Here is a 14705-nt window from a genome sequence, read left to right as displayed (position 1 = left end):
GGTCGAGGAGAGTTTAGAAAGAACGGTTAATTAGGTCGAGAAAGAGAATTCAAGACGCGTTTATTTGCCTTTATTAGGTTTCACTAGATTGATTTGAACTAAGAGTTAATGTAATTCCATGTTTATTACCTTCGTGGACTAACTTTTAATGCGATTAAATTTCACTTGCCTCAACTAAAGGTCTCGTTAGACGGTCTTAGCAAAAGCTAGAGTACTATACTATTGAATTACAAATTAAGTGTATTTATTTACAAATAGTAATATAATTGCGAACTGTTTGTTTATTTTTTTTAACAATTTATGTTTCAAACAGCTGCTGTTGGAAGTCCTCCTTCTCCAACCCCGGACATCGCTCGCTATCAGCAGAATTACAGTCTCTCCGTTTCCAATGAGAAAAGCAGAGTACTTCAGCAAGGACTTCGAGTGGGAAGACCTCCGAGCTCAGGTGGAAAACGACCCGTCGTTCAGCTACCACTTGCTGCCTTTCGAACCCACCTCCTTCTCACTGAATTCTGTCGCAACAGATCAATCCCATTCCTCCGCCGCCGACGGCTCTCACGCGTGGAACAGATTTCACCACCGTCATTCCTCCGGCAAATTCTTCAAGGTCCCCATTGCTTTCCCTCTCTTAATTTACCTTTTTTTGTCAATTAATAAAATATGCCATTTTATTTATTTGGGTTATTGAGTTTGTTGATATTTTTTCGGAAATTATCCATATTTCTGTGTAATTATAGATTGTTAATCTTTAAAGCCTCCATCTTTCAATGTTATTCTAGATTTTCTGAATTGGGTTAGGAAGCTTTTTTGCTAGAAGTGCTTTTATTACAAAGAGTAAATTGTAGCAATGTTCCTCAACTAAAAATCCATTACCATTGGTCCCTTAACTTATCAAAATATGTAGCTATATTCCTTTTCATCAATTTCATCAAAATTTTGTCAAAATAAGTTACGTTGGAATAACCATTTATATAATAAGGGTCCCTTAACTCATCAAAGTGTGTAATTATGGTCATTTTTGTCAACTACGTCAAAAATTTTGTCAAAACAAGTTATGTTGGGAGGATCATTGCTACAATTGGGTTAAAGTTAAGGGACCATTTCTCCAGTTGAATTAAAGTTGAGGGACCAATGATAATGGATTTTTAGTTGAGGGACCATAGCTGCACGTTTTGATGAGTTGAGGGACCAATGCTAATTGATTTTTAGTTGAGACCATTGCTCCAATTGAGTTAAAGTTAAGGGACCATAGCTATAATTTACTCTATTATAAATATATCAAAAAAATTTATTAAATGTTCAAGTGTTTCATGGAAAAGTACTTGGAGTGCAGGTGCTTCTCCAGGATGGGCTTAGGACCCAGAGCTTTTGCGTTTCTCTACCAAATGTAATTAGAAGCACTTTTGGTTGTCAAAAAGCACTTTTAGCCCTTTCCAGAAGCAATCTTTACTCTGAATCACTTCTGTTTGATTTTTTTTTTCCCTTTATTTCAACTTTTTGTCTTTATGACACTTAACTTTCATTTCCCCATTCTCTGTTTTATTCCGTAAACGTGATTCAATGCAGGAAAGGAGATATTTGTTAGAAGAATTCCCTGAACTCGTTAATTGGAAAAAGAATTCTAAGGTTTTGGAGGTGGGGTGCGGTAATGGCAGCACCATTCTTCCAATATTACGGTATTACACTCTAAACCTGTCTCCTTTCAGAATTTACTGAATGCATGGATGTGATTGCTGGTGTTCTATTTGTTATCCTTACAAATCATTATTTCCCGTGCAGTGGCAATGAGAACATCATTGTTTATGCTTGTGATTGTAGCACTGAGGCCCTTGACAGGGTTAAGGAGACTATAGATGCCTCTAACATTGCAGCTGTTGAACATCGTTTCCATCCATTTTGTCATGATTTTTCTGTAACTGCGTTTCCAACATGGTTGGCCTGCAATCCTTGTCGAGAAAACTTCACACAAACATCGCAGCAGCACTTGACAGGTTAGTTGCTTCATCTGTGTATATTATTATGTATGAAGTACAAGCAGGCCCCCTGATATAAAACTCAAAGCTCTGTTTGTTTCTCCAGATGGTAGAGGCAAAAGTGAAACGGATCCAAATTATAAATATGCATCGAAAGAAAGTAAATGTTGTGTTGGTGGGGTTGATTTTGTTACCTTGGTGAGCATTCTTTCAACAAACCGGCCAATGAACCTTTGAAATATTACATTTTGCTTATACGACTGTTTGGTTCAGAAGTTTTTTGTCTGGACTCTTGCTAATTGTGAATGATAAAGCTTCAGGGTTAAAACTGGTCTCTGTTGTGTGAAACTTTTTTTCTGTCAATTGGCGCTCTTCGTTTTGATATCTTGTGATTTGAACTGTGATACTATAATACTTTCTATCCATTTTCTTCACTTGAAACAATAACTTGGTGATATGAGCTTATTTCTTTACTGTGAAATCTGTCAGATATTCACACTGTCAGCATTACCACTCAAAAGGATGCCAGCGTCCATCATGGAGTGTTTTTCTCTTTTAAAACCCGGAGGCCTGCTGTTCTTTAGGGATTATGGTAATGATTTAATCTAATTTTGGCTTGGACTTGGAGTTTTAAATCTCTTTTTGAGCTCTAGCTTTAAAGTTTTTGGAAATATTTCTAGTATTTTTCGTGCTGACAGAATTTTGATGAACATCAGGCCTCTATGACATGACCATGCTTCGATTTGAGGAGGACAAAAGAGTGCAATTCAGGGAGTATATGCGATCAGATGGAACCCGTTCTTATTTCTTCTGTCTAGATACTGTGAGGGATCTATTTGTGCGTGCCGGCTTCAAACAGGTACTAATTTTGCTCATAAACGAGTAAAAATAATTGTTTGGAGTTTTTCGCTATTTGAACTTATGCTAATTTTGCGTGTATGTGTGTTTTTCTAGTACTGTCTAATGCTCTATCACTCGGTTTTGTCAGCTTGAGCTCGAATACTGCTGTGTTAAGTCAGTGAATCGTCGGAAGGGTAAGAGCATGCGAAGGGTGTGGGTTCATGGAAAGTTCCAGAAGCCGGTATGAAATCATTTGACGCAGTCACTCTGGTTTTAATGTCGCACTTTGAAGGGATAGTTTTGCTTTCTCTGTAATGTAGCTTCTTGGGAAGAAGATACTAGTTATCTGTAAACGAGACCGAGAAGCCGAGTTGAGTTTTATTTTTTCTACAAGTAATAGTGAGGGTAAATTTTGTTACTTTTTTCTACAAGTAATGTAGCTTCTTGGGAAGAAGATACTAGTTATCTGTAAACGAGACCGAGAAGCTTTTTTCTGTCGTTAAGGTGGAGAACTGAGCGAAGGATTCTCTTTCTTTATCATCAATTGAATCACTCACTGGTCAAGACCCAGGAATCTATTTTATCATCAATCCAATCACCATTCATGTTTTTTCTTTTTCTTATCAATGAATGGATCTCTTTACCTTTATGACTTAGATGTTTCGTATTTCTCGAAAAAGCGGTTCGATTGATGGGATTTGGTACAATACTTATGAAATCGATGATATCAATGAGATTGATATTCAAATATTTCTTCTTATAACATATTGATTTGACCCTATAAGCGGAACCATCATCCCATAGCATGTTGCCACTAGAAGCCCGTATTTCTTCTAGTCGAGTTGAGTTTTACCTTTCTACAAGTAATAGTGAGGGTAAATTTTGTTACATATGCTTTATTGATGGATGGGTTAACTTATGTGAGGTAGCCAACTGCCTGATATCTATATCCCGAACGTGGTTTTAGATTCGAGTGATTTTTTGCAAATCCTTCGAAGACGATCTAAGGAGTGGTTCGGGTCATTGAAATACAAGGTGGCGTGGCCCTTACAAAGGTGTTCCTCAATTGAAACTCCATCCACACACACACACACATGAAGTAACACAAAAACAGTAGTAAAACCTTGCACATTTAACAACTAACTTTCAATATACTTGATATAACTTGTTTAATTAGTACATCAAAAGAAGTTTAAAGGTGCATTTAAAAGGATCCACCACTAATCCCTGTATTACACACAAAATAAATGCCCGTTGCATAGTATCATTCGTTCAATTACCATCATTAAGCTTCACCACATCCCTACATCGATTTGATTAACACCAGGAGCCGAGTTTGATTTGAGGAATAAAATGATCAATTACTTCGCTGCGCCAATTATCATATTCACCACGTTGTCTACAAGTCTCTGGCTCACTTGTGCAATATACTCTTCTTCGAAGGCTTTGGTTTCTTGTGAGTGTGGTTCTGCCACAAATGAAATAAAGCAGGAACACTTGGTAAGCATAGACTACCGTTCGGAAAGCCAGAAATTTGAAACTACGCTAAACAAGTGGAAACAGTACCTTTTGTCTTTCTAGTGCATCATAATCTATCCTCTCCCTCCAGTTACTTTTCCGTAGTTTGATTGGCCGATTGCCCACGTACTTACCTGGAATTATTGCAAATTATATAAGACAATTATCATATAAGTCAAAACGTATCAACAATCCCTACGATTCTAATCACCATACAAGTAAATATTTTTCTCACCATTCATTTCCTTTAGTGCTCCGGCCAGGTCAGAAGGGTTGGCAAAGCTAACAAATCCAAAGCCCTTGGTTTTTCCAGTCCTCTTATCTCTGACAACCTAGAGATGGTGATAAAGCAGACGTACATAAGTTTTTACATTTCAATCACAGTCAAAAATCACAAATTCTATGAGAAAAAAGTAGATGAATAAAAAACGTAGTGAGAAACAGAATAATCCACAGAAGATTATAAGCACTACAATCCAGGCACATTCAAAATAAGGAAAACAATTGGATTCTAAGACAATTACGGCTCACTTTTACCAACCATATATCACACACGTATGAGAACATCAAGCAAAGCATCTACATACTAAATGAAGAAACAAAACAAAGTACACTCTACAGTTTTTTACAGTGTTTTAGCTAGGATGCCCCCCATTGACCCAAATCCCACACTACCGTCACCCCCACACACGTTACACCACCACAGCAGTGTTTTAGCTAGGAAATTTACATCAAACAGTTTTCAACTCTAGTCATAAATTCCTTTTATGGTCATAGGTAGAAGGAAAATTTCAAATTTTTGACACAGAATTTCATTAACCAAACAAAAAAAAATTGTTACCATTTTCCCAAGCCCAAAAGCAGGGCTGCACACCCACCCCTAAGGTTCACTTATATTGAGAACCATGGAAGCTCAATCGGTTCACTAACCTGACTCCAAATTCGTTCAAATCGACCCAACAAGCAATAATTCAAGGTAGCCTGTGAGTCAGGTCAAATTCAACCAACTCAACCTCCAAATGTTGATTCCAAGCTGTCCAACCTATATTTAATGGTCAAAACTGATTTTAACTAAATTTGAGATCTCAAAATTAGTCAGCAGATGCTTGAAAAATCACATAAGTTGTGATGTAGGTTGTCAATAGGCGTCTTACAATCAAATGTTGTTAGAAGTGCATGAACTTAAAAAAAATGATAAACGCATCATAACAACTTTGACCATTCCAATTTGCAACTTGGGAGCTACTAGTACAATTACACATCCAACAAAAATGTAAACAGCAGATGAGACCTACCTTAGAATGAATAAAACAAAGTGCTCTGAATTCTTCATATAACAATCTGAACGTAAAATTTAAGAAGTTCACACCACGCAAACAATTTCTAATAATAAAAGAACTTTAACGGAAAAAAAAAAGGAGATGAGGCAGAAACTTACTCTTGCCATGTTAAAGGAAGGAAATCGTGAAAATGCTTTAGAAAGAACATCATCATTCACCTCATTACCAAGATCACCACAAAAAAGTCGATAATCATCTGCAAAATCCAAAACACAACAGAATTATAAGGCATAAGTATGCATTTAATTGAAGAAAAGTAAGGTAAATTTAAAATGCTAATCGTGTGAGAACAACTTGCTCAGAAACCAAAAAACTAAAGTGAAAACTGAATCGTATTGCATGAACCAAGTAGCCTAAACCCTAAAGGGAAAAATTCAAAGAAGATAAACTGAAAGGGGACACAATCATGCAATTGAATCATAACAAAAATTAATTTGAAAGAGCATTTAATTATGAAATCACACATACTTTCTGGCCATTCTGCAAGAGTTGGGTCCTCCCAGGCCTGCCCGGCAGCTTTACGAGGGATAGCTTTCTTCTTAGCTTCCGCTTTGTGCTCAATTTCGCTGTTTGCAAGAGCAGCTTTCACACTCTCGAGAGCCTCAGGTGTAATCGTCTGTGCATCCCTTTGAAACAACTGCTGAGCCTGTTTATTTACACTACAACAAATTATACACATGAAACTAACACACCGAACAATTTCCCCTAAAACAGCAAAAACTGATAAGTAGCTCCTTTACTTATTTCAAAACTGAAAATCTTGAAAACTATAAGTAGCTTTCCTCTATATTTTCAAATTGTAATAGTTCCTCAAACAAGAATCCCAAAAATTATAGCTCTTTAAAGGCAAAAATAACATGAATTCGTTTCAACAAAGAACATACTTTTCACGAAAGCATACGAATTTCCGAAACGAAGAAAAGACCCATTCTCTTTATTCTCAACTATTCAAGAAATCAAAGGCATTAATTATCAAACCCCAAACATATGAATATGCATATAAGAGTAAATGTATACAAAAAAAGGCGTCCCGGGAAACATACCTGCTGATACTGCTGAGGGAGAGAGTAGACACCAGCGACCGGAGCCGGGGCCGGGTAGACGGATGGGGCGGGTGGCGCTGCGACGGCGTAAGGCGCGGGGTACTGGGGTTGCTGGAGGTGGAATGGCATGGGGAAGTAGGACGACGACGACGAGGCGTTGGCGTATGTGAATTGGGAAGAAGTCGACGGAGGAGCTGTGGAAGAAGACGGTTGGTTCGCCATGGCTGATATCGGAGTGAAGGTAAAGATAGGGTTTGGGTTGTACGAATTGGGGGCAATCGGGATCGTAATTTCAGATATTTCTAGAGCTTTCCGGTTTGCTTTCGTTTGTTTAACGGTATTTCTCCTTCTCCCGTTTTTATGGACTTCAAAACTTTTGACTTTTTAACTATAAAGATAAAATAAAGGGTAAAATTAAGGGTGGGCAAACGGGTATAGGAACCATGGGTCGGGGTGGGTACGGGCCGGTTCTTAATTTTAAAAAAGAGAAATGGGCCGGACCTTTGTAATTTTTTATTCGGGTCGATTCCTGAAGTACAGGAACCGCGGGTACCTGGACCGGCCCGTTTATGATTAAAATGGATGGGCGAGATTGAAGAGATCATATCTCCATCTAATCTTAACCGTTAGTTTTAGGTTTCCTCGTCCTCGACCTCAACTCTATCACTCGACTCGAGTCCTCGAATTCGATTTCGTCTTTCTCCAAAGTCAATGCCTTGTCGTCAACCCAATCGATCGACGATTGCTGGTGCTGCGAGGACTGGAGCAACAACCCAATCTCACCAGTCACCCTTCTCAAGTCTCACCGTCACCAACCATGTCGTTGTCGTCGAAGAAGATCACCCTCAAGAGCTCAAACGGCGAGTCATTCGAGGTCGAGTCGCAGACCATCAAGCACATGATCAAGGACGATTGCGCCGACAACAGCATGTCGACGCCACCAAGCCTAACGAGAAGATCTCTGAGGACGATCTCAAGGCCTGGGATCAAAATTTGGTTTGATTCTAGGGTTTCATAATTTGGGATTTGGTTGGGTTAAGGTTTTTTTTTATTTAGGATTGGGGTCAATTGTGTTGTTTTAGCGCCTAGGGTTATTGAATTAGGGGTTTGATCGATGGGTTAGGGTTTTTCATTTTTCGCGCCTAGGATTATTGAATTAGGGGTTTGATCGATGGGTTAGGGTTTTTCATTTTTCTTTTGCAATTTTATATCTTTAGCAATTCATTTTTTTTTCAATTTGGGTATTCATTGGATTTGATCAATGTAAAGCTAATGTAAGGTGAATGATTATTGATCTGGAGAGTTGGTAGTGGAAATGGGCAGTTGCAGGCCTCTTCGTGTTCGATTTCGAGTGGCACATCCACAAGTGATGGTCGGAGCGCTCTTCTAGTTTAGGACACAGTTTGGACTCAGCATTAGGGACTAATGCTACAACATTCGTCGCCACTGCACGAAGCGGCTGCTCAAAACCACGACGAGGAAGCTCGGCAAGAAGATGACTGCGACGAGGATGTTTGAGAAGAAAGTGGTGGTCCGATTCCCGACGATCTAAAAAGTTGAAGAAGAAAAGAAGAAAAAAAAAACACCAATGACCTGTGGACCTGGCCCGAACCGGCCCGTTTCAACTGGGCCGGGTAAGGTCCGGTTCTTATATTAGAAAATGTAATCCCCGGCCTGGCTCGGCCCGTCTCCATTGAACCCGGGTCCAGTTCGGTCCCTTCAAAATTGGGCCCGGCCTAGCCCGTGCCCATCCCTAGGTAAAATAAATAGCATCAGGATTGACTTTTTAGTGTAAAAATATGATTTTTTGTTAAAGTAAACAGTAGCAGGAGCTTTTTGTTAAAGATAAGGTTTTGGGTGGTACGAATTGGGGGCAATTAGGATCGTAATTTCAGATATTTCTATAGCTTTCCGGTTTGCTTTCATTTGTTTAACGGTATTTCTCTTTCTCCCGTTTTTATGGACTTGAAAACTTTGACTTTTAACGATAAAGATAAAATAAAGGGTAAAAGAAATAGTATTATGATTGACTTTTTAGTGTAAAAATGTGGTTTTTCGTTAAAGTAAACAGTAACGGGAGCTTTTCGTTAAAGTTTCCAATTATGAATTATAAAACTACTTATAAAGACCAAAATGCCCAACAGGTAGGCCAGAAGGCCCACTAATACTTACGGGACCCGTAATCAAATAATATTCACAGTTTTTCTATATATTCAAAGGGTTATGCTATTCACACTTCATTTTTTTACTTCTCACGTACCCTTGTTAATTTTTATCTATTGATATTCTTCAATTTATTCAATTCAATGGCAGGAAATTGAAAGATGTGTGTGAGAAGTAACAATGGGTGTGTAAATAGCACTACCTTATCCAAAAAGTACTCTAACTTTCATCCGCAAATCTTCTCATTTGGATGGTTATTCACTTATAATGAGTTTAACCGATAGTAATTGTCATCCCTACGCACTAAGCGACTCTGACGTAGATGCGAGTGTGATACCTAATTGGCCTATTGAGTGACACAACGCAAATCTCCTCTTTCAAAAGTGTTTCCAAACATATTTTGGATCCCATAGTTCATTTAGTCCTCAAGCTTGGATAGCTTATAAATTTTAAAATTGTTAAATGTGTATGCCATTGATTTTGTGAATATTAGAAAGGTTATTAATTCATCATTTGGACTTCTTCCTTCAACGTACTTAAATTTGATAAATTATTCATTCTAATTTGAAAGAAATAATACCTATACACTCTGGTGCAGATCGAACCCCCACCGATTCTCTTTCTCCTAACATTTAACTATCTAACCTACTAATGTTATCATTTATTAAAAAAAATTATGCACACTAAACCAGCCTCGAAGTCTTTGTACCATTACTATCTTTTATTTTAAATAAAAATAAATGTTCCTTTATTTTTATCATATCCTCCATCCAAAACAGCCTAGGTTGATGTCATGACTTGTGAATGTAAGGCCATCTCTAATCGAAGGGTCCAGAGGGTCAGAGGGTTGAAAATAGCCCGAAAACCATCTCTAACAGAAGGCCAAGCCAAGGGCTCGTGGGGCCCACTACACAAAAATGGCCAAAGTGCCAACCGGCTGGCCCAAACCAGCCAGCCCCAGGCGGGGCCACATGCTAACGTCATAATGACATCATATTTATTTTATTTTATTTTTTGCAATTTTTTTTTTGGGGCCAAAATTTTCTAAAAAATATTAAAGGTGATTTGGTCAAAGTTGGGGTGTTCATTTTATAAGCTTCCTTGCTCATTCATCTCCCACGCCCGATGTGGAAAAATTATAATGGGTGTAGTTGTAGTTGTAGTTCCTTTCATAAGCATTTTCCTTTCACAATTTATTTTAAATATTTAATTATATTACATTTAATTTGTTTGGCCCTATGACCCTTTGGCTCTCGGTTGGAGATGGTAAGAAATATGACCCTGCATTGTTCATTAACATATTAATTTCTTGGAGGGCCAGATGGCTAAAATGAGCCATCTGGCCAACTTTCGGTTGGAGATGGCCTAAGAGAAGATAGTTGGTAATCGCTTTGGGTTGCCGGTTTTCATGGTGGCTATGGCTACAGCAACACTCGTCCATTAGTAGGGGATTTTCACTTTTGTCTTTTTTGGCTTTAGGGTTTAGAAAATTTTATATGAACTCATGTGATGTCATTCTATGCCCAATTTAAAATTTAAATGTGAATTTTTTTTTTCACCTTATTGTATAATTACCGTAAAGCATAAGATGGAATTAAAGAATACCAAAATTTACCCATAAACACACATTCAATAATCAAACATTTACCATTCATGCAATTTTTATCCTATGTTCTATTATGATTAAAATTCTAAAACGTTGTGATACAGAAAAACGTTTAAACATATGGATATTGATTTTGAAGTTTTAATCCTCCAAATAAAGAATGGGAATCAATTTATACTTTTTTTTAAAAAAAATTTGATCTCAATTATTTTTGTTTAGGGTTTTTTTTTTTTTTTTTTTTTTTGAACACCAGATACCATATCATAAAAGGCCTACAGAGAGGCAAACAAACATACAATAAACAGGCAGTGACAATGGGAAAACCACAAAGACCCCTCCACCAAGTAGAGGTGTCACCCCTGGCACCACCAAATCAAATTAATGAGGACAAGGTAGTCCGTCATTATTCAATACAAAGACCAACGAAGATGGGGGCCTAACGACCCAAACGACATCACTCATCTCCGTAAAACCACCCGATGCAATCTTGTGAGCCACGCCATTTGCAGAACGGGGCACCCAAGACCATCGGCAATCAAAGAACTTCTCCCCCAGTTGTTTAACCCGAGCCAGCACCGGAAATGCCTCCCAACTACCCCTAGACAGCGAACTAGATAAACAATTAATCGCTTCAAGGGAGTCCGACTCAAGAATTACATACCTTACTCCCAACTCGTCACCAAGTTGGCACCCGTACAGCAACGCATAAGCCTCCGCTGCAGCAGCAGAAGGAGCAGATATAGCATACCGCGCTGCAGCCACGAATTTTCTCTCCATGTCCCGCGCAATCAATCCAACAAATCCCATCTTTGAGGCCTTGGACCAACTGGCATCCACATTAATCTTCACAAAAGGAGAGGCCGGAGCACACCACCGCGCCACCTGGGTACCCCTCCTCCGGTCACTCCTTCCCCTAACCCCAGCCATTGCCTTAGCACCAAAAAACGAGCTCATAGCCGCAGAAACATCAGCCAAGACTTTTAAAGGGTTAACAGACATCCCTTTGAAAACAAAATCACAACGAGCTTTCCAAATACACCAACAGGTAAAAACAATATAAGATTGTCTCCACATTGTATCTCCAAAGTTGCATAAAGTCGGAGAGAATACCTTCTGAATCCATTCCAGCCAAGACGGGAGAGAAAGATGATCCAGTTTATACCCCAAAGCCCCACCAAACCAAATTGGCTCAACCCAAGAGCAAGCAAGAAAAATGTGCTCAATGGTTTCATCATGGCAGCAGCAAATAGGACAAGTAGAGTTCAGAGAGGACCGTCGTCGGTACAAGGCTTCCCGAGTAGGAAGACAATTATGCATCGTAAGCCACAAGAAATGTCGCAACTTGGGGGGCACCTCCAGCTTCCAAATCCCCTTCCAAAACGCCTTGGGAACCCCATGAATAGAAGGCCGACGCTTGTCCCTCCTAGCCAGTGATCTACCTTGCAGCCATCTATAACCCGACTTGACCGAATAAGTACCGTTCTTACTCAAATCCCAGATGAGCCTATCATTACGACTTAGATCCCCCAAAGGCGTCTCCTTAATAGCCTGCAAAGCCTCCCCCGATATGAAAGGTTGTAAAAAGCTAAGATTCCACCGCCCCGACTCCGGACAGATAAGCGCACTGACCCTTAAACTGGGAGTAACCGCAACCTGGCCAACCGGCACCGGATGTCCAAGGGGCAATGCTGGAAGCCACCTATCCTGCCACACCCTCACCTCCTGACCGCCCAAAATCTGCCAATGGGAACCCTCCTTGATCACATCCCTGCCACAGATGAGGCTGCTCCATGCCCAAGAAGCCCGACCACCTTTCTTCGCATCCCATATCGAGCAATGGGGAAAATACCGGGCTTTCATCACCCTAGCCCACAGCGAGTCCGGTTCCGTGATTAACCGCCAACATTGTTTAGCAAGCAGAGCATCATTAAATTCCATAAAGTTTTTGAAGCCTAAACCACCCAAGTCTTTTGGCAAACCCAAAACCTCCTTTGAGACCCAATGAATCTTTTGGGCTCCCTCCTTGCAACCCCACCAAAATCCAGCCACTAACGCATCCAATTCCTGACAAACGACGGCGGGGAATTTGAAAATGCACATTGGGTACGCCGGAATTGCTTGGATAACAGCCTTAATTAAAACCTCTTTACCGGCACGGGATAGAGTACTTTGTTTCCACCCTTGAAGCTTTTCCATTACTCTTCCTTTTACATAAGCAAGACCACGCTTTTTCGACCGGCCCCAAATAGCAGGGACCCCCAAATAAGTCCCCGGATTGCTAACCACCGTCATACCAAGGGCATTCCCCATCTGATCCGCGTTCACTTTCGGAACATTTGCCCCAAAGAAAACACTGGATTTCTCCAAATTAACCTTCTGCCCAGACGCCACACAAAATTTGTCCAGCATATGTTTCAAATTCCTGCAGTTTTTCACATCTGCCCGTAGAAACAGAAGGGTATCATCCGCAAAGAAGAGGTGAGAAATTACGGGTCCAGATCCACCAATCTTAACACCCTCCAACCTACCTTGGTCCACCGCACCCTGAATCAGTTTTGAAAGAACTTCCCCCACCAAAATAAATAAATAGGGAGAAAGAGGATCCCCCTGACGGAGACCCCGCGAGGGAGCAAAAGACTCACCAGCCTGCCCATTTAGAAGAACAGCGAAACTCACAGACGAAATACATCCAATAATTAGCGATCTCCAACTACTGCTGAACCCCATTCTTTCCATTACCGCATCCAAAAAGTCCCATTCAACCCTATCATACGCCTTCTGCATATCCAGTTTAATCCCCATTTCAAATCTGTTCCTGACTTTCCTTCCCTTCAGATAATGAAACATCTCATGGGCTATGCCAATGCAATCCTGAATTTGTCTACCCGCCACAAAAGCATTCTGAGATGGAGATATGATTTTAGGCAAAAATACCTTCAACCGGTTAGCAAGAATCTTTGACAGTATTTTGTACGAATAGTTACACAGGCTGATAGGCTTGAACTGCGACACAAATTTCGGATTAGGGACTTTGGGAATCAGTACTATATTAGTCTGATTTATCAATCTCGAACCCGCGACGTCCTGAAGCAACTCTCTGACCAGAGCCGAAACATCTTCCTTCACAATCTCCCAGTATGTCTGATAGAAGATTCCCTGGAAACCATCGGGGCCGGGAGCCTTAAGACCTCCCATATTCCCAGCAGCCTCCTTTATCTCCTCCTCCGTAACCGGTGCAGTTAGCGCCTCATTCATTTCTGTCGAGATCGAGGGATTAATGCAATCTAGCAGCGACCCCCAGTTACGATCCCCTGCCGAGCTAAAAACTGAAAAGAAATGATTATCCACTAAATGGCGCACCTGAGACGGATTTTCCACCCAGTTTCCATTTTCCGCCCTAAGCTTCACAATCTTATTTCTCCTACGCCTCTGAAGGGTTGAAGAGTGAAAAAACTGAGAGTTTGCATCCCCATCCCTCAACCATTTTACCCTCGATCGCTGGCACCAATAACTCTCCTCTTGGAGTCTTAACTCATCAATCTGCCGAGATATCTCCCTTATCTTGTCATAGTTTGGACCCCAGTCTCGCTGGAGTGAATCTAACTGGGAAAGAAGATCATGGATCCTGCTACCCCTCCCCTTAAATTTGGTACGATTCCACCTGCTCAAACGATAACGACATTCATTTAAAGATCTTACCCACCTATTCACAGGGCTACCATGATGCCGCCGGTCCCAGCACATTTCCACCAATTTCTTGCACTCTTCCTCCGAGACCCAAAACGCCTCAAACCTGAACATCTTCCTTCCTTTCTGCCCATCAGATATAGAACTAAGAACAATTGGGCAGTGATCCGAGGCTAAAACCGTTTCATGCATAACATGGGAGTTCGGCCAGAGTTGCTGCCACTTTTCATTCGCCATGACCCTGTCTAATCACTCCTCCACCCAATCCCCTTTTCTCAGCCATCTCCACGTGAATGTTGGTCCATTGAAACCCAAGTCCATCAACTGAGAGGAAGACAGAAACTCTTCTAAGAATCTTGGTCTGTTGTACAAGACCTCAACTCCTCCAGACTTCTCATAATCCCACAGGAATTCATTGAAATCCCCGCCACAAATCCAAGGTATATCTGTGGGAGTAAATTGGTTAACCATCCATTCCCAAAACAGATTTTTCTCAACTCTATACGACGTTCCGTACACACCCGTAATCCGACTC

General features: G+C 40.4%; 2 protein-coding genes across 2 annotated transcripts; one reads left to right on the top strand and one right to left on the bottom strand.

The window, feature by feature from the left end:
- The first annotated feature begins 282 nt into the window (after positions 1 to 282).
- Positions 283 to 3367, top strand: LOC103935681 (tRNA N(3)-methylcytidine methyltransferase METTL6). The gene is made up of 7 exons (XM_009345484.3): positions 283 to 607; positions 1567 to 1676; positions 1780 to 1991; positions 2080 to 2171; positions 2463 to 2565; positions 2690 to 2832; positions 2962 to 3367. The coding sequence occupies exons 1-7, from the start codon at positions 389 to 391 to the stop codon at positions 3058 to 3060; spliced, it is 978 nt and encodes a 325-aa protein (XP_009343759.2). The 5' UTR covers positions 283 to 388; the 3' UTR covers positions 3061 to 3367.
- Positions 3368 to 3913: 546 nt separating this feature from the next.
- LOC103935679 (RNA-binding protein 42) lies at positions 3914 to 7057 on the bottom strand. Its single transcript, XM_009345483.3, has 6 exons — positions 6715 to 7057; positions 6140 to 6317; positions 5770 to 5867; positions 4567 to 4663; positions 4380 to 4465; positions 3914 to 4281 (listed from the first exon to the last, which is right to left on the bottom strand). Exons 1-6 carry the CDS (start codon positions 6934 to 6936, stop codon positions 4228 to 4230), a joined length of 735 nt encoding a protein of 244 aa, XP_009343758.2. The 5' UTR covers positions 6937 to 7057; the 3' UTR covers positions 3914 to 4227.
- Positions 7058 to 14705: the final 7648 nt, after the last annotated feature.

Source organism: the organism of the source record quoted next, unplaced genomic scaffold (genome assembly GCF_019419815.1).
Source record: "Pyrus x bretschneideri cultivar Hongxiangsu unplaced genomic scaffold, Pyrus_bretschneideri_v1 Contig11, whole genome shotgun sequence".
NCBI classification, from domain to species: domain Eukaryota; kingdom Viridiplantae; phylum Streptophyta; class Magnoliopsida; order Rosales; family Rosaceae; genus Pyrus; species Pyrus x bretschneideri.
This window is presented reverse-complemented; position numbering and strand designations above follow the sequence as displayed.

Excerpts from the sequence above, each read along its gene's own strand:
- LOC103935681 (XM_009345484.3), top strand. The coding sequence starts at position 389 with ATGAGAAAAGCAGAGTACTTCAGCAAGGACTTCGAGTGGGAAGACCTC. Across the intron at positions 1,677-1,779 it reads ACCATTCTTCCAATATTACG|TGGCAATGAGAACATCATTG; the intron begins GTATTACACTCT and ends TTTCCCGTGCAG. Across the intron at positions 2,833-2,961 it reads TGCGTGCCGGCTTCAAACAG|CTTGAGCTCGAATACTGCTG; the intron begins GTACTAATTTTG and ends CGGTTTTGTCAG.
- LOC103935679 (XM_009345483.3), bottom strand. The coding sequence starts at position 6,936 with ATGGCGAACCAACCGTCTTCTTCCACAGCTCCTCCGTCGACTTCTTCC. Across the intron at positions 6,318-6,714 it reads TCCCTCAGCAGTATCAGCAG|GCTCAGCAGTTGTTTCAAAG; the intron begins GTATGTTTCCCG and ends GTAAATAAACAG. Across the intron at positions 4,282-4,379 it reads ATGCACTAGAAAGACAAAAG|AACCACACTCACAAGAAACC; the intron begins GTACTGTTTCCA and ends CATTTGTGGCAG.